Source organism: Myripristis murdjan, chromosome 14 (assembly GCF_902150065.1).
Source record: "Myripristis murdjan chromosome 14, fMyrMur1.1, whole genome shotgun sequence".
Lineage (NCBI taxonomy): Eukaryota > Metazoa > Chordata > Actinopteri > Holocentriformes > Holocentridae > Myripristis > Myripristis murdjan.
The window spans coordinates 38,049,376-38,069,130 of NC_043993.1; the positions used below are offsets into that span (position 1 = coordinate 38,049,376).

Below are 19,755 nucleotides of genomic sequence, written 5' to 3' on the forward strand. Positions count from 1 at the left end.
GCAAGAATAAAAGTTCAAAGCAGCAGCCAGGTTTCAGTTTTACAGTACGCTGAACGACCTGATGGGGGCGCCACTGCTAGCCAACATTAATATTTAGATTATATTTATATTTCCAGCAGGTTAGACTCTTCCCAGCAGGCAGACCCACTTTGTTCCGGTTGGAAAGGTTTTAATCTGATTAAAAGCTTTGTGGCGTGTAAAGTCATGTCTGATCAGATCAGTTTATTCAGTCTCCATGGAAACAGTAAATCAGGAATCTGTGATCAGAATGATTTCCATCAGGGAGAGGGCAGCGTCCTCAGACTTTTCAAATGAGCGTTCGTTTTTCTCGGCTCTGCCTTCAGACTGATCAGTCCATTTGATTCCAGATATTGATCAGTAACTGGACTGTTCCTGTCAATACTTCTAATGCAGACAGGATTATAAACTGAAATTATAATCCATTGCTGTGAAATGCTGTGAGTTTGAGCAGATTTCCACTCGCATTGAGGCTCTGTGCTGCTGACTGGCTGCAGAACCACAGGAGAACCAATGTAAGGGATAATCAATAACCCACTTATACCTCAGTCATTTTCCAATATTATGAAGGAAAGAGGGGAAACAACATAATAAACTCTATTGGTGTGTTTTCCTTCCCGCTTGTTACTGTAGTTGATAACTCAGCTGTGCTTTTTAATGTTGCCTCTGAGTTTAGAGCGGTGATTAACCTTGAGCCCAGGTGCGGTATGCAGCTGTAACACACACCTGCCGGCCAATCAGAAGACAGCATTCACCCAGAGCCTTGGCTTAAAGCCACACGGAGCTCACAGACTGGGAGCTCTGTGGGATTACCAGCAGGAGCTCGGAGCTCTTGGGTCAGATTTTACGCCCAAAAGCGGCACCACGTGCATCTGAAGTGTCTTTTCTAGTTTCCAAGCAGCTAAAACAGCCGTGACTCCTGAAGAGCCTCAGTCCTCCTGAGCCAGGCGTCCGGAGCAGCTCAGCAGAGGGTAGAAACTGTTTTTGAAGTGACCGGTAGCGCCTCCCAGAGGTCACACTGCAAAAACGCAAAATCTTACCAAGATTGTCTTATTTCAAGTCAAAAATGTCTTATTCCTAGTCAAAATATCTCATTACACTTAAAATAAGACATGATCACCTCAGAAGAAACTTGTTTTTAGACAATTTTCACTTGTTTCAAGTGAAAATTCACTTGAAACAAGTGAAAATTTGCTTGTTTCACTGGCAAAATTTGCCAGTGGAAAAAGTGAAAATTCATTTGAAATAAGTGAAAATGAGCTAGAAACAAGAAACAAATTTTGCCAATGAAACAAGCAAATATTCACTTGAAACAAGAGACAATTGTCTAAAAACAAGTTACTTCTGAGGTGATCATGTCTTATTTTAAGTGTAATGAGATATTTTGACTAGTAATAAGACATTTTTGACTTGAAATAAGACAAATAATCTTGGAAAGATGTTGAGGTTTTGCAGTGCAGCAACTGGAAGACGTGATGGAGGAGGAGCTAATGATTGGAGGATGTATTGGCGATGTGTTGTACTTTGTGTTTGAGTGTTGAGGATGTGGTGAGGATGCTGACGGCCAAATAGAAGGTGAGTTTCCACTTAGAGTTTCTTGAGCTGATAGAGGAAATAATCGACTTTAATCCATGGAAAGGCAGTTTCGCAAAGAAAGAAAAAAAGAAAGAAATCCGGGAGAGACTGGCTGGCCCCTCGTGTCTGATGGAGGCCTGCTGAGGGGCCGCTGGCCGGGGAAGAGCTGCTGGAACCTCACTGATGTCAAAGTCAGAGTCTTGGAGTAGCTTCTGCTGCTCATCACACCACAGCCAGCAAAAACATTCAGGGACTGAAGTCATGCAATAAACACAGGGATCCTGCAGGGATTTCATTTTATTGAATTACAGAATAAAGAGATCAGGATGACATGTTATGACACTGTCATATGACAGTTTGGGGAAAGCAGGTGAAGTGCAGTGAAAGGGTCACAATGAAAAAAAATGAAAAGAATCAAAAGAATCTGAATTTGATTGGAATCAGAGGAAGCTAACCCTAACCCTAACCCTAACCCTAACCCCAGATTGTTTTAAGAAAAGCAAATCAGACTTTAAAACCACATGACATCAGTCGAGCTGCAGCGAGGCAGAAGCGTCTCCACGTCCCTCGGTCTCAGCCTCGCCGTTCAAATCCAGTTTTTCCTCCAACAAGGTCAAAAATCTGCCAGTGGGAGGAGATAATCCCACTGGTTTCCAATGCAGTTTTGACTCGTTTCAGGATCAAACGAGTATAAATGTGCAGAGACACAGCAGAGCAAAGCAGATCAGCCTCTCGGATCAAGAAAATGACAAATTCTGGAAACAAACTGATTAAGGCCGGGGGATTTGGGGACGTTAGTTGGGATTATCTCATCCCGCTGGCAGACTTTTGACCTTTTTTTGAAGGAAAACAACATTTGAACACAAAGACGAGACTGAAGGTGAGATTATTTTTTAAAGCGTAGCTCCCAGGTGCATGAATGTGAAGCGTGGCCACGTCCCAGGGTGAATGAGGGGGAAGGATTATGGAATTTAATTTTATTATTAGTTGTATATGATGATAGAGAAAATTTGGCATTTTTTGCCATAAATTTAACTTTAAATAGCCACACTGTTCTCGATGTTTGTGGGACAGAGGTACGGGTACGGCAGCTCCAGCTTCCTGTTCCGCTCTGTGATGTCATCAGAAATGGCCCTCAGCTCAGCCTGCACGTCCTCCACCAGCCTGCGGGGGGCGCCGCTCCTGAACGCGGCGTCCTGGTAATCACACAGAGAAACCTGGCAGGGAGACAGGAGGCGGCCTCAGAGAACGCACAACACCTGCAATTCAGATTTCCTGCAGAATCATGCACGACGTGTTTGTTCCTGAATGAAAAAAGAAAATCTCCACACATTTTTTATAACCTGAACACGATCAGCTGACTGAGATTACAAAACTACTTGCTGACGGCTCAGAGCCACTGCAAAGAAATCACTGCTTCTCTAAGTTGTGCTGACAGAAGGTCCAACATCTGTGGCGTCTGAAGGAGGCGGAGCCTGAGGTGAGACACACCTGCAGCAGCAGAGCTCCGGGGCGTGTTGCTCTGAAAATGAGCTGTAGCCAAATGAACAGCAGCCCACCAAGGTGTGACTCACCTGGCTGTTAAAGGCGCTCTCATTGGTTTACTGCATGTTAGCCTAAAAACTACCAAAAGTACCAAATTAATTTCTTATAGATATTACTGTGTTTTTTTTCTGTTTCAGAATTTCTGATTTAATTTGGTTTTTAACTTTTTTGCTTTTATTACTGCATGTCAAACAACTCACTTTTCTTTTCATTGCAGGGTTACTAGTTTTTTGTTTTATATGTAGAGTTATTTGGCTTATTGGCTGACTACATTTGGCCTTGTTTTTGTCTTTTTGTGTTATTGATAGAGTCTGATTTGTTTGGTTTTTATTGCTTTTGCGCGGAGCCCAGGAAGACGAGCGACCGCCTTCTGGAAGCTGATCAGGATCCAAACAGGGAATAAAGAGTGAAAAATGAAAGAGTGAAAGAACAAGAGGAGCGAGCGGCCTCACGAAGTCTCTGGACGGCTGAGCCAGCAGCGTCAGGGTGGCCAGCACGCTGCACGACGAGCCCACGTCCGGCAGCAAGGACAGGAGGTCTGCCTCCGTCACGCCGCCTTTCTCCTGCGGAGGAGGACGGAACATGGCGGCCGGGCGGTTCGGCATCCAGAGACTGAAGTCCAGCTGGAGAGAGAGAGAGAGAGAGAGAGAGAGAGAAAGAGAGAGAGAGAGAGAGAGAGAGAGAGAGAGAGAGAGAGAGAGAGAGAGAGAGAGAGAGAGAGAGAGAGAGGGGCATTTTTCCCTACAATTGCACTAATCCATCGTACTGTGGAAAAAGACACTGAGGTGGTAAAGAACACGTGTCTGTCTGTTGGCGTCCAGCTTTTAAAACAACACAAACATTAAAGAATGCAAACAAAAACACAATAAAATCATCAGACCTCCGTACAGGAAGGTGTCAGGGGGCGTGAGGTACCTGGGAGAAGTTGACGGCGGCGTGCAACGCCGAGCAGCAGAAAACGAGCGCCGTGACGAAGCGACTCACTTCTGCTTTGGTCTGGAAACACTGAGGAAAACCTGCGAGCAAAACACACCGAGACACACTGAGACCAGCACACACACCTTTACCTCCACTGGGGGTAAAAAAAAAAAAAAAAATACTCCCAGAGACTAAAGTCGTCAGTTTACAAGAAGAAGACTTGGATGTTCTCTTAGATTAAAGTGGTAAATATACAAGGAAAAAACGCAAATTCTGAGATGATTAAGTCTTTGCAAAAACTATTTTTACAAGAGTTTTTTTTCTCATAAATTTGTGCCTTTTTTTCCCTTTACAATGGCCCTTATACACAAAAAAACATAATGGAGATGTGGGAGGGGGGAGACATTCTCTGAGATTAAAGTGGTAAATTTTTTATTTTTTTTTATTTACAATTTTACAATAATTCTGAGATTATGAAGTCACAAAAATATGAGGGAAAAACTGAAAAATATTTTTTCTTTACTTTAAAAAAAATTGTTTTGGTCAAGAAACCACATGGCTCAATTTTACTGAATCTGGTTCTTGGTTCTTGGTTCTTGGTTCCCGGAGCATAAAAAAGAAAAGAAAGCAAAAGAGAAACGTAAATTAAATCAATCCTAAATTTGTGACTATATAATCTCAGAATTCTTGATTTTTTTTCTTATAAATTTGTGAGTTTTTTCTTATAAATTTATGAGTTTAAGAGAGTATTCAAATTTATTTTCTTGTACATTTGTGACTTTTACAGACAATCGGACATTTTCTGTCTAAGATAGGAGATGCCATACATATTGGGATGAACACACACACACACACACACACACACACACACACACACACACACACACACACACACACACGCACATACACACACACACACACACACACACACACACACACACACACACACACACACACACACGCACATACACACACACACACACACACACACACACACACACACACACTGACCTGAGTCTGGCTGGTTGAAGCCGTGGGTGTGGATCTCTCTGATCCAGTTCTGCAGCTCACAGTCCACCTGCACCTGTTCGTCTGCAGCGTAAAACAGATCGATCCACCCTGACACAAACCTGACACACACACACACACACACACACACACACACACACACACACACACACACTCACACTCATGTCATTCAGCCTCATCTTCAGTGTTTTTCCTCAGGTGAGGTAGAATGAGGTGGGGTGAGGTGAGTGGCAGGTTGGGGTGCGTTGGTTCACCTGTGCAGGGCGTCCCAGACCCTCAGGGCGTCCTGGGCGTAGAGGCTGTGCGGCAGCTGGTCCACGCCGCGGTCGGCCACGTCGTCTGGGACGCACAGAGAGCGGTAACGAAGCCTCGCCGCCGCCCGGGACAACACCACCGGCACCGCCTCCAGACCACAACCGATCGCCTAAAACCAAGAGAGGAACCAGGAGAATCACAGGAACCAAGAGAAACAAAGGAACCAGAGGAAACAGGAGAAACGGAGGAACCAGAAAAAAACAGGCAAAAAAGAGGAACCAGAGGAACCAAAGGAACCAGGAGAACAATGAGAATCAGGATTGCCAGGAGAAAAAGAGGAACCAGAGGAACCAGGGGGAGTAAAGTAACCAGGGGACCCAGGAGAACTAGAAGAGCCAGAGCCACCAGGAGAACAAAGAGAACCAGGGGAACCAGGCGGACCAGAAGAACCAGTACAAGCAGGAGAACAAGGAGAACCAGGGGAACCAATGAAACCGGGGGGACTGATGAACCAGGATTACCAGGAGAACCAGAAATAACAGGGCGAATCAGAGGAACCAGAGACACCAAAGAAGCCAGCAAAGCCAGGAAAACCAGGGGAACCAAGAGGACCAGAGGAAGCAGAAGAACTGGGCAGCCAGATTAATTAGTGGAACCAAAGCCACTAGAGGAGCCAGAGGAACCAGGGGAACCAGAGGAACCAGTCCTCACACAGATGGACGTACCTTATCAAAGACGCCGTTGGCAGCCAGCAGAGACGCTCTGGCCTGGACGTTGATCTGCAGCGACGACCTGACATGCGGCATCAGCAGCTGATCCAGACAACAGCCAATCAGAGAGAACAGACAGGATTTTGTTTTGTAAAACTCTGGAAATTGCAAATCCACCCGAGGCCAGTTGGAAGGAGACGTTCATATCGAATTATTATAGGAGAAACAAATAATAAGGAAGTGTTCCCCTCATACTGTCCACGCCTTGTGGGAGTCCAGTTAGGATTAGGATTGGATTATGTTGATAATGTGTTATTTATTTCCACTCTGACCTAATTAAGATTAGGGTTTAGGTTGTTTGTGTCTGATTTGGAAATTATTTAGGATCTGGATTTGGTTCTGGTTAGGCTCAGGTTATGATCAGGGTTCTCCTCAAATGGTTAAGGTAAGGGTTTGGATTGCTTTGGGCCTAGTTTAAGTTTGGTTAAGGTTGGGATCAGGTTGTGGTTAGGGTCGAATGTATTATTTAAATCCCAGTTCGAAATGGTTAAGATTAGGGTCTGGATTGGTTAGGGTCTAGTTTCAAACAAACCAGTAATTTTTGCAGGTTTTCTGTTTTGACAGGAAAAGTCCATTGATTTTGCAGAATAGTTTCACCATGGGAAGAGTATCTCAGTCTCTGGAAATGTATCTAGAGTGTTTGTACCTGTTTGTACCTGTTTAGTTGTATTTTGTGGAGACGCCATACTTTTGTCCAGAGCGTAGCTTTGCATAGCTCTGCCGCAGCAGGATCCTCCTCTTGATAATGTTAATTGCATGGATTACCTTGGGTCCTGGTTAGGAGCCCAGTTTGCCGGGCAGTCTGGGGATGTTTGAGTCACCAATGACTGGAAATGGACGGCTTGGTTTCAATTGCCAGTTTTTGAATTTGTCCCCATGGTGAATAAGGCAACCATTTTGGGAATTTGGATTAGGAGAGCTTTAGTTTTGGAGTCCAGCAGTCAGGCCGAATTCTGCTGGTCCATGTTAATGGTATCAGTCTCCAGCTTTTCTAGTTCCTTTTGGGCTCATCTGGTTGCCACTATCCAGGCCTTTCTCCATCTGGTGGTGTTTCTGTCCTGAATTTTTGATTCTGTTTCCTGAATTAAGTCCAGAATTAAGTCAATTTTAGATGCAGGCTGAATGGTTTTAGTAATTCAGGTACATGTTTGGGGTTATTTTACCTTTGATAGAAAACCAAGCAGTACATGGTTTGCTCAGTGGTCACAAAAAATGCCGACGGGCTCGGGTCGGGTATCCACACTCTGCAGGCCTACCTGGTGCAGCGGGTGCACTTCCGGCAGTTGCCTGAGGGTGGCGGTGCAGCACAGCTCGCCCAGCATGTGGGTCTGCAGGTAATGGGAGACCAGCTGGTGGCACTGGAAGTCACAACACTGCACCCACATCTTCGCCAGCAGCCAATCACAGGCGGGGTCGGAGGGCAGGAAGACGGGGTTGTGAGGGCCGGGGGTCTGCTGCAACTGGAGATTATTGATCGACTGGTTAGCAGATTGATTGATTGACTAATGCGGTGTTAATTCTGAGAAGAGGCTGTGCTTTTGATGTCTTTGCACAGGTGAGTGCAAGCAGTTTTCAGCCGTTCAACCCACCTGTTATCTTTGGGGTCGATTTGACTCCTTTCAGTGTTTAACGTCTCTAAATAAAGGATTAACATTGTTTTTATGCTTTTCCTAATATAGTGGGTAAGCATAAATGAACAGGATGACATGTTTTCAATGTCTGACACAGGATAATTTGATTAATTTGATGAGGTCATTAACTGCAGGAGTAATACACGGCAGCGGCAGCGTCTGCACTGATCCGACCTCGCGGAGTGAAACCAGGTGGTTCCTCGACCAAAAAGTTTAAAAAAGTAAAAGAAATAGAGAAACTTTTTTCTTTTTCTAAATTTGTGATTTTATAATTTAAGAATCTGAGTTTTTTTCTTGTAAATTTAATCACTTCAACTTCATAGAATTTTTTTCTTGTAAAGTTTATAATCACATACTAATTCACTAATTCACAGTTTTTTCTCATAAATTTGTTAGTTTTTTCTTGTAAATGTACCACTTTAATCACACACACACACAGACACACACTCTCTGTTACTGTGGCCCTAACGTGCCTCCGTACCCGCCGGCGGCTCGGCTCACCTGGATGGCGACGGGCTGCAGGCGACCCCGCCCGTCCAGGTGCAGCAGGCAGAGCGGAGCGCAGAGGAACGTCTGCCGCCCGTTCACCACGTTGGCCGGGACGCCGTCCAGGAGCTCGTAGTCCAGCAGGTACACACTGCCTCGCTGCCGCACACACACACACATCACACACATCACACACATGTCACATGCACGTCACACACACACACACACACACACGTCACACACATCATACACACGTCACATGCACGTCACACACACACACACACACACACACACACACATGTCACACACAGCAGGACAGAAGTTCAGTCGTGTGTTCAGTTTTCAGTCACATGACACCAAACCAAGGCTTATATAACTTTGTATTTTTCATTTATTTTTATTTTTATTTCATTTGACTTTTTGTTTTCAGTTGTTAAAGCTGGTTCACTAGTTTAGTTTATTCTTTATTTGTTGAAAAAGCTTAGTTTTAGTTTAGTTCTCATTAGTTTTAGTTTTAGTTTCAGTCTTTTTTGTAGTATGGGTTATTTGTCAGGGATGAGATAAACATTTTCTCTATAATTTTAATTTGTTTAACAATATAGTTTCAGTTATTATCAGTTTTTTGTAAAGCCTCATTTTTTTTTTTTTTTTTTTTTTTTGTTAGAGTTAATGAAAATGTTTTTTCACAGCTTTCATTTTCATTAACGATAATAATTTTGCCTCTGATGCTCCCTGACTGGACTTTTGGTTTTGTTGATTTGACTTCCAAGTACATTTCTGCAGGTTTTTTTTTTTTTTTTTTTGACATGAAAATACAGGAAAATAAAAATGACCTTTCTGGAGCTTGTTGCTAAACAGGTGATTATTATGACATGAAAAATGAGTTAACCAGGTCATTTTTCATTTCACTGTGACTATAACAGGAGACAATTTAATGTACCTGTGTGTGTGTGTGTGTGTGTGTGTGTGTGCGCACCTCCAGCTCCTGCTCCAGAGAGGAGCCCTCAGGCAGGAAGGGGCGGAGCATGTCGGGCGTGACGGCCAGGCGGGGGGGCAGCAGGCGAGTGCGGCGCAGCAGCAGCGGGTTACAGCCGTTCACACACTGATACCCAAAAAACCAGTCGTCTCTCCAGTGAGCCTGAACGTACTCTGAGAGTGCACACACACACACACACACACACACACACACACACACACACACACACACACACACACACACACACACACACACACACACACACTGGACTGTACAAAAGCCTGCAGAGATTTAAAGCTGCTGTGAGACAGAGACCAAGCCTGCAGGTCAGTGTTGTGTCCAGCGGGGGCAGCACTGAGCTAAACAGCCTGCAGGTCAGTGTTGTGTCCAGCGGGGGCAGCACTGAGCTAAACAGCAGAATCTGTGTGGGCCAGTGAGGCTAAAGGCTCTAAACTGATCAGTCCATTTGATCCAGATATTGATCAGTAACTGGACTGTTCCTGTCCATATTTCTGCTGCAGACAGGATTATAAACTGAGATTATAATCCATGGCTGTGAAATGCTGTGAGTTTGAGCAGATTAGCACTGGCATTGAGGCTCTGTGCTGCTGACTGGCTGCAGAACCACAGGAGAACCAATCATCTGCTTCCTAAATGTTCCACATTTCCTTCCTCTGAGCTCAGAGAAATGTGGAGCTTCTGAAGCAGCGGAGGAGCAGATTATCATCTACAGAGCCGACACTCTGCTCGGCCTCTGCAGCGCCCCCTGCAGGAGGAGCAGAATTATCATCTACAGAGCCGACACTCTGCTCAGCCTCTGCAGCGCCCCCTGCAGGAGGAGCAGATTATCATCTACAGAGCCGACACTCTGCTCAGCCTCTGCAACGCCCCCTGCAGGAGGAGCAGGATTATCATCTACAGAGCCGACACTCTGCTCAGCCTCTGCAGCGCCCCCTGCAGGCGGAGCAGGATTATCATCTACAGAGCCGACACTCTGCTCAGCCTCTGCAGCGCCCCCTGCAGGAGGAGCAGGATTATCATCTACAGAGCCGACACTCTGCTCAGCCTCTGCAGCGCCCCCTGCAGGAGGAGCAGGATTATCATCTACAGAGCCGACACTCTGCTCAGCCTCTGCAGCGCCCCCTGCAGGAGGAGCAGGATTATCATCTACAGAGCCAACACTCTGCTCGGCCTCTGCAGCGCCCCCTGCAGGAGGAGCAGGATTATCATCTACAGAGGAAAACTACAGAGCCGGGGGAGACGTGGGGGTGATATTCCAAGAAAAAAAAAAATCTTAGATTAAATTTGTGACCTCACGAGAAAAAAACGTTGACATTGTCTGAGATTAAAGTGGCAAAGAACTCGTAAATTTATGAGAAAAAACAGTGAAACTAAATAACTTTGAGAGGTTTTTTCTCATGAATTTAGGTCTTCAGTCTCAGAATTTTCTTGCAAATTTGTGACTTTACGATTTTAGAATTTTCATGTTTTTGTCTTGTAAATTTACGACTTTAATCTTGAAAATTTTAAGTTTTTTTTCTCTGAATATTACCCCCCCTTCTCCATCTCCATTTTTTCCTCACCCTACCATGGCCCTAATCTGCCATCGTACATAAGACGGGCTCTGTGAACATTTTTAAACCACAACTGAAAACCTATTCATTCAACATCGCTTTCAGCTGTCACACTTCCTTTGTTTTATTCTTTTATTGTTCTATTACATATTTTATTGTTTTTACGTCCTCTGTTTTACATTCTCTTCCTTTTGTTTATACATATCTTACTGTTTCTAAATCTTAATTTGCTTTGCCTCCATCTTTCATGCATCTTACTGACATTTGTTTTACTGCCTCTGCTCTTTGGTTTTCAGGTGATTTACCTGGGTTTATCACACAGGATTTGCACATCAATTCGCCTGTTTTGGTCCCTTGTTTTTTCACTTTATTGTAAAGCACGCTGAGCCACACCCCCTGTATGAATGGTGCACTATAAATTAAGTATGATTGTAATTTATTATTATTATTATTGTTGATAGGCTAAAGGTTCCCGCCCTGCTCCAGTTGGTTTTCCTACTTGCGATGTGGTTGTTTTTGGCGTTGAGGGCGAACAGCGTCTGCAGCTCGGTGAAGCTCGTCCAGCTGTCGACCCGGCCGGTGAAACCTCGCAGGTACTGCAGATCGACAGCGCTGCAAACACACACACACACACACACACACACACACACACACACACACATTACTCCTGCCGTACTGAGTATCCCCGTGCTGTGATTGGCTGCCACGCTCACCGCCATGTGTCCTCACCTCTGGTGGCCGTAGCGGAGGTTGGGGTCGAGCTCGCTGAGGCTGCTCACGTCCACACAGTGCGGAGCGCCGTCGACGAAACAGCGCCACCTGCAGGAGGCACAGAAACAACAGAGGGGTGAGGTCTGGTTCTTTGTGTGTGGCATGTACGATGGCTTATCAGGGCCATTGTAGGGAGAAAAAAAAATACATAACTGGGCAGAGGCGGTAATATTCAGAGAAAAAGCTCAGAATTTCCAAAATTTAAGTCACAAATTTACAGGAAAAAAACTCAAAAAAATTGAGCATTTAGTAACAAGGAAATTTATGGAATGAAAGGAAATCACAAATTTGTGAGTTTTTTTCTTGTAAATGTACGACTAGATGGTTTTTTCTCGGCCTCCCACAGCTCCACAATGTCTTTTTCCCCCTATGTCGATCCTAATATGCCGTTGTAGTTCAGAGTCCTCTTGCTGCTGAAATCTCCTCATTAGTTGCTAATCCACAACACTGGATTTGTGTCTCTCCATTCACTTCCACAGCAAAACAGCAAAATAACAACAATAAAATAACACTTTCAGCACAGAAACCAACACCAACAAAGAAGAACATGACAATATAAAAAATAACAACTCCTGGTACCCATTTTTTTTCCATAATTGTATTTACAATTATTAGTTTAAGTATTGTTTCTTCTTTTCTGTTTGTTTCTTCCCAGTACTATTTTGCTATGTGGAAGTTTCCTACCTGCCGGATCTACTTTCTGGCTGCATCGCTGTCAAAATGCTATGCTATATTATGTTTCTTTTTCTTTTACTTTTTTAAAATTATTGGTATAACACATAGAAATTGTTTATCTTTATTTCTGGTGAAACTTCATTTTTATGTTTTTTTTTTTTTTTTTTTTTTTTACTTCTGGACATCACAAATATGGATTTAGACTCTTAGATCTCCTTTCCAACTTAACTAGAAGCTAAATTATAGCCATTTCCAGTTGTTGGTGATTAATTAGCTCATTATGCTAATTACTCAAATTACCCAGTACTCAACTTTTAGCAACCAAGCTTCATCTCATCTGCTGAGCCTGTACACAACGTTTAAATCATGAAAGCTCATTGGAAGCAGCACGGCTGGGCTTCATACAGGGGCTTCCAGTGGACTGTCTTCCTGTTCAGAAAATCGCCGCCTGCTTTAGAGAATTTGGACGTCCTGTTACCTGATGCGTTCCTGTTGTCGCTGCAGCTGACCGCTCCGCTGCTGCCTCAGTTTCTCCTCCGTCTCCTCGCTCAGCAGACACACTGACAGCAACAAGGGTATCATCATCATCATCATCATCATCATCATCATCATCATTAGTGTTTAGATGTTTCCAGACATCTTGGTCCCCACGTTTCCTGTCCTCCAGTGAAAAACGACCTAACAGCTTGTTTGTACAGCGGTTTATTTGACCACCAGGTGAAATTAGTCTGCAATGGTGTATTAGGGCGATTGAAAGGAGGGACAACAAATGAGCGGTGGAGGGTGGGGGTGGTGGTTTTTTTTAATCATAAATGTACTACTTAAATGTCACAGAATATCAGAGTTTTTAAGAGTCTTTAATCTCGGAAATTTTAATTTTTTTTTCTCAGAATATTACCCTCCCCAGCTCTGTGTTTTTTCTCCCTACAGTGGCCCTAATATGCTGTTGTACCAGTAAAGTTAAATATCTGAAGACGTGTGAAGGGGATCAAGAAGCAGAAACATCAACAGTGTCAATGATCTTACTCTCTCCGCTCCGCAGCTCCATGTCGCCATCTGCTGACCGCAGCCAGCGCTCACACATGAACGCCTCCACCTCCGGATCCTCAGGCCCCGCCCCTTCCTGCTCGGCCTGTCCGTCAGCCAGCCGGCGGACCTCCACCCGGCGGCAGTGCCAGTCCAGGTCGGGGAAGCCGGGCCGAGGCTCGAGCCTCAGCCGGACCAGCAGCAGGCGGCCCAGCGTCCCGCTGGGCCGAACCCGGACCACGCAGCTCTGACAGGACAGGACGACACGTCAGCGTTACAGTACAACACTTCAGTTGGTGACACATTTTTGAGATCAATTGAGAAATAAAAAAGTCCTTCAATGCATCCTGGGTCACATGTCTGTTTACACCTCTAATGTGATGTGGACAAAAGCGTCCCAGGACTCTGAATGTCCTGAGAGACAGACCGAGGACACACTGCTGCTGTTGACACCTGAGCTGAGAGCTGCCAGGGCCTGTGTGTCGATTCTGACTTCTGATTTCCTCAGCATGACACTCGTTATCACTGCTGAGCACTAGATGGTGCTAAAGAATCATAATACAACATAAGGTACCTTTAAAAAATCACAAAAACAAAAACGTCTTCAAAAACAAAACTAAGAGCTGTTTTTACTGGAAGTAGGAAACCCACCGATCCAGGTACGAGATGCTGGTCGGCCTCGTTCACAGTGAGGGGCGGAGTCTCGCCCTCAGAGCCAATCAGGCTGAGCCTCAGGAGGCTGTAGGTTCCGGAGGCGGGGTCAGGCGAGGTGTGGACCACCACCTCAAACTCCTGGCAGGAACTCGCCATGCTGGACAGGAAGTGACTCGGCTGGGGACGACAGAGGGACGAGGAGGGTTAGGACGACGCACACAAACAGAGACATGAAGCCAGAGCAGAGAACAGAGGCTTCAGGTCGCCAACCTGAAAAGAGGCAAGCAGCTACAGCAAAGTTTGTTTCTTCGAGCCAAATCTCAAAGTGACGGAGCTGCGGAGGAAACAGCTGATTCAAACTGCGTGCTGAAAGTGTGTGACACGGTGTGCTTCAACCAATGACACGCGTTGTCAAATGTCAGCCCTGCCAGAAACACCACGGCCACTCGAGTGGATTAGCGAGCTGCCGGCTTGCAAAAGAATTAGTCGCCTAATCAGCTGCTGTGGATGAAAGTCCAGACGCAGCTGGAGGTGTTCCTGGGTGCCCAGCTGTCCGTTACTGAAGACCTCTTGGTCTTAAACTGAGGCACAAACCACCAGAGGCCAGCACACTGTCAGACAGGTGGAGGGCTACAGCAGCGAAACAGGGTTACCGTGGGATAAACTGGTGGGACTGGTAAGCGATGGTGCGCCTGCTGTGTGAGCGGGGAAAACTATTTGTTTCAGGTTTTTTCTTGTAAATTTTAGGACTTCAGTTTTCTCCCTACAATTGCCATAATACACTATATGACAGCATATTAAGGCCATTGTAGAGGGCAAAAAACATTATGAAGCCGGGGAGAGTTAGTGACGTTCCTAGAAAAAAAAACAAGGATATTCTCTGAGATTAAAGTGGTAATTTATAATTTTTTTTAAATTTATGAATTCACAATTATTCTTAAATTATAAAGTCCCAAAATTATGAGGAAAAGCTGAACCCTGAAAATAGTTTTTCTTTTACATTTTTTAAAACATTTTTGTTCAAGGAACCACATCATTTCACTTTGCTGTATCTGGTTCTTGCTTCCTTGAAAAAAAAAAAAAAAAAAAAAAAAAAAAAGTATAAGAAAAACTGGTGGGACTGGTAAGCGATGGTGCGTCTGCTGTGTGAGCGGGGATGCCCGAGGAGAAGCGACTGCTCACCTGCGTTCCATGGAACATGTGATGACAGTGGTTACACAAATTAATGAATATAGTGAATTTAATCTGTTAATTTTATCAGGTGTTCTGCTCTGGAGCGCTTACAATGAGATCTCACTGCACAAGAACACACACACCTCTTATTAAGACTGAGTCCTGACTGCAGTGTCCTGGGTTTGCAGGCCGTTTGCTGCAGGACGTCCTGTCTTTCTCTGTTGTGACTGTCAAATAAAGCAGAGATGCCAAGAAAATTATCTTTACAAAAAGAACTGGGAGTTACAGCACGGCGGCACGCTCAAAGCCAAGTTTAGCTCTGTTGACTCTCTGTGTGTGTGTGCTATACTAACCCCATGTACTGTACTGTCTTCTCTATGTGCTCAGTGATATCCTTCTCTGTGTGTTTAACATCCTGTCTCTGCGCCACATCATCCTAACACCCTGCGTGTCTCAGCTAGATATTTAAAATTCACCACAACTGTTTAAATAACCTACAGCTGAGCGGCGAATTCATGATAAACTAAATTAGATAATCCGTAAATAAATAAGACATAAAGTTCAGTGTGTTCCCTGGAAGATTGTAGATGAGGCTCGCTGAACAGAGAGCCGCTCTGTCAGCACGATTCTTGTTGTGTGATAAGAGCTCATGTGCTCATTTCCAAGATGTTTGACTTGCAAATGAGTGTGTCGCTGCCGCCCCCGCCCCCCCTCACACACACACACACACACACACACACACACACATGCACACACACACACACCTGCCCGCCTTCGCACTCTCAAATCTGAGGCATGAGCTTCTGCAGCACACGCACACACACACACACACACACACACACACACACACACACACACACACACACCATACATTTCCTCGAGTACAGTATTCACATTCAGGTTTGACATTTTACCCTGTCAGGTGAGAAAATAATCAAATGAGTCTCTGGTAAATCAGTAACCTGCTGCATTTCATGATGCTACTTTAAACTAAGACACACACACACACACACACACACGTTGGTTTCCATCACTTCTGGGGACATTACATTGACTTACATTCATTTCCTGGAGATTTATCCTAACCTTAACCCTAACCACTACCTGCCTAACCCTAACCCTTAACCTAACCCTAACCTAACCCTAACCTTAACCCTAACCACTACCTGCCTAACCCTAACCCTAACCCTAACCTTAACCTTAACCTAACCCTAACCACTACCTGACTAACCCTAACCCTAACCCTAACCTAACCTTAACCTAACCCTAACCACTACCTGACTAACCCTAACCCTAACCCTTAACCCTAACCTTAACCCTTAACCCTAACCACTACCTGACTAACCCTAACCCTAACCTTAACCTTAACCCTAAAGTTATCTTAGCTTTAAATCAAGTCTTTTTGTCCCCATAAGGGAGGCGAGTCCCCACAACATGACTGTGTAAACAGATTTATGTCCCCACAACATTAGCAATACCAGGTACACACACACACACACACACACACAGACCTCGTTGTATTGTATTCACTCATGAGAGAACGAGTGGAAATGTAGGAAAACTGCAGTACGGCTCTTATTTTGGTAAGCTGAAGTTCCTCTCTCTTGGCGGGTGTTCAGTGAACCTGTTCACCTGATTCTACGTCACATTTCTGCTGAAGCGGCTTCCAGGTTTGACTTTGGTCCCTCCAGCAGCACAGAGTCTCCTCCATGTTGAGTCTCTGCTGAGGCTCCATCACTCTGACACTGAGGGAAACACTCGGAGCCAAGATGCTGCTGCTTTATAGCTGCAGAATCACATCAAATAGAACAGGTCTGCATGTCTCGTGCATCACGTCAGACACATTTCCCTGGAATTCAGCGGCTCGTGTTTGGGATCTTTGGAAACCTCCTCCAAAAAGAGCTGTTTTGGATTCCAGACCCTTTGCTGAATACTTCCCAGCCCCTTTTTGTATTTATTTATCTACTTAATTTTCAAGGAAGGAATATCCAAAAACAACTTGCTTTTCTCTGAGTCTGATACCCACTACCTGTTTAGTTTGGCAGTCAGCGCTCCTACTTGTCTTTTCTTAAATCTTTAGTGCAGTCTGAGGGAAAAGCAGACACACACACACACACACACACACACACACACACACACACACACACACAGACAGACAGACAGACAGGTAAACATACCTGCAGAGCAATGCTTCCTCTCCAGATCAGCGATCAGAGCCAACACACATCATATTTATATTAACAGTGCGCTCGGCCCCGCCCACCGCTGCAGCACTTCCTGTTCCCCCTGAAAGGTAAAAAGACAGAAACAATAACAAACAAATAACAATAATAACAATAAATAACAAAAATAAATAATAACAATAAAAAACTGCAAGTCACAAAAAAGCAACAGCTTGTATACACACGCTAATAAAATACTGCAGCAAACTGTCAGAGTATTGATCCAGGTGGTGAGCTCAGAGCCACGCCCCCACCGACACCTGGACCGTTAGACAGTGGGTCTCGAACACGGGGTACGCGTTCCCCTAGTGGTACACTGGAGCACCGCAGGGGGTATGTGAGATTATTGTTAATTTAAAAATATATCAGTCATACATAATGCCTAAAATAATTATCTTATGCCTTTAAGTTCAATTAAAAATGTAAATGTAAGTTTGATAAACCACATTCTACACATTTTATGACTTGAGTTTTCCGTATCCTCAGTATAAGGTTGTTGTTTCAGACACTGATGGACAGGGGCGCCGCATATGGGGGGAAAGTTTGGACAATTCCAAGGGCCCTTGCCTGACAGGGGCCCCAAAAAATAGGTAAAAATAGGTAAAAACTAATATAAAATTATTAAACCATCATCGAGTAAATATATAAATATAAAAATTATATATATATATATATAAAGTACAGGCCAAAAGTTTGGACACACCTTCTCATTCAATGCGTTTTCTTTATTTTCATGACTATTTACATTGTAGATTCTAACTGAAGGAATCAAACTATGAATGAACACATGTGGAGTTATGTACTTAACAAAAAAAGGTGAAATAACTGAAAACATGTTTTATATTCTAGTTTCTTCAAAATAGCCACCCTTTGCTCTGATTACTGCTTTGCACACCCTTGGCATTTTCTCAATGAGCTTCAAGAGGTAGTCACCTGAAATGGTTTTCACTTCACAGGTGTGCCTTGTCAGGGTTAATTAGTGGAATTTCTTGCTTTATCAATGGGGTTGGGACCATCAGTTGTGCTGTGCAGAAGTCAGGTTACTACACAGCCGACAGCCCTATTGGACAACTGTTAAAATTCATATTATGGCAAGAACCAATCAGCTAACTAAAGAAAAACGAGTGGCAATCATTACTTTAAGAAATGAAGGTCAGTCAGTCCGGAAAATTGCAAAAACTTGAAATGTGTCCCCAAGTGGAGTCGCAAAAACCATCAAGCGCTACAACGAAACTGGCACACATGAGGACCAACCCAGGAAAGGAAGACCAAGAGTCACCTCTGCTTCTGAGGACAAGTTCATCCGAGTCACCAGCCTCAGAAATTGCAAGTTAACAGCAGCTCAGATCAGAGACCAGATAAATGCCACACAGAGTTCTAGCAGCAGACCCATCTCTAGAACAACTGTTAAGAGGAGACTGCGCCAATCAGGCCTTCATGGTCAAATAGCTGCTAGGAAACCACTGCTAAGGAGAGGCAACAAGCAGAAGAGATTTGTTTGGGCCAAGAAACACAAGGAATGGACATTAGACCAGTGGAAATCTGTGCTTTGGTCTGATGAGTCCAAATTTGAGATCTTTGGTTCCAACCGCTGTGTCTTTGTGAGACGCAGAAAAGGTGAACGGATGGATTCCACATGCCTGGTTCCCACTGTGAAGCATGGAGGAGGAGGTGTGATGGTGTGGGGTTGTTTTGCTGGTGACACTGTTGGGGATTTATTCAAAATTGAAGGCACACTGAACCAGCATGGCTACCACAGCATCCTGCAGCGACATGCCATCCCATCCGGTTTGCGTTTAGTTGGACCATCATTTATTTTTCAACAGGACAATGACCCCAGACACACCTCCAGGCTGTGTAAGGGCTATTTGACCAAGAAGGAGAGTGATGGAGTGCTGCGGCAGATGACCTGGCCTCCACAGTCACCGGACCTGAACCCAATCCAGATGGTTTGGGGTGAGCTGGACCGCAGAGTGAAGGCAAAGGGGCCAACAAGTGCTAAACACCTCTGGGTACTCCTTCAAGACTGTTGGAAAACCATTTCAGGTGACTACCTCTTGAAGCTCATGGAGAGAAAGCCAAGAGTGTGCAAAGCAGTAATCAGAGCAAAGGGTGGCTATTTTGAAGAAACTAGAATATAAAACATGTTTTCAGTTATTTCACCTTTTTTTGTTAAGTACATAACTCCACATGTGTTCATTCATAGTTTTGATGCCTTCAGTGAGAATCTACAATGTAAATAGTCATGAAAATACAGAAAACACATTATTGAATGAGAAGGTGTGTCCAAACTTTTGGCCTGTACTGTACATATATATATATATATATATATATATATATATATATATATATATATATACATATATATATACATACATATATATATATATATATATATATATATATATATATATATATATATATATATATGCTGATGGAGCTGTGTTGGAGCCGCTG

At 44.2% G+C, this 19,755-nt stretch overlaps 1 protein-coding gene across 3 annotated transcripts; it reads right to left on the reverse strand.

Annotated features, from left to right (window-relative positions):
* Positions 1-1,872: 1,872 nt before the first annotated feature.
* Positions 1,873-17,285, reverse strand: LOC115370923 (arachidonate 15-lipoxygenase B). 3 transcript variants are annotated; one of them, XM_030067995.1, is made up of 16 exons: positions 17,254-17,270; positions 15,220-15,303; positions 13,901-14,080; positions 13,250-13,496; positions 12,702-12,783; positions 11,507-11,596; positions 11,277-11,389; positions 9,204-9,376; positions 8,243-8,386; positions 7,367-7,570; positions 6,066-6,152; positions 5,340-5,509; positions 5,068-5,186; positions 4,054-4,154; positions 3,591-3,761; positions 1,873-2,810 (listed from the first exon to the last, which is right to left on the reverse strand). In XM_030067995.1, exons 3-16 carry the CDS (start codon positions 14,057-14,059, stop codon positions 2,631-2,633), a joined length of 2,040 nt encoding a protein of 679 aa, XP_029923855.1. In that variant the 5' UTR covers positions 14,060-14,080; positions 15,220-15,303; positions 17,254-17,270; the 3' UTR covers positions 1,873-2,630. The 3 variants fall into 3 exon arrangements, with proteins under 3 accessions (XP_029923855.1, XP_029923854.1, XP_029923856.1); XM_030067994.1 differs by lacking the exon at positions 17,254-17,270 and adding an exon at positions 15,430-15,475; XM_030067996.1 differs by lacking the exon at positions 15,220-15,303 and having other exon boundaries at positions 17,254-17,285.
* Positions 17,286-19,755: the final 2,470 nt, after the last annotated feature.

Excerpts from the sequence above, each read along its gene's own strand:
- LOC115370923 (XM_030067996.1), bottom strand. The coding sequence starts at position 14,059 with ATGGCGAGTTCCTGCCAGGAGTTTGAGGTGGTGGTCCACACCTCGCCT. Across the intron at positions 12,784-13,249 it reads GGAGCTGCGGAGCGGAGAGA|TGTGTCTGCTGAGCGAGGAG; the intron begins GTAAGATCATTG and ends TGTTGCTGTCAG. Across the intron at positions 3,762-4,053 it reads CCGCCGTCAACTTCTCCCAG|CTGGACTTCAGTCTCTGGAT; the intron begins GTACCTCACGCC and ends CTCTCTCTCCAG.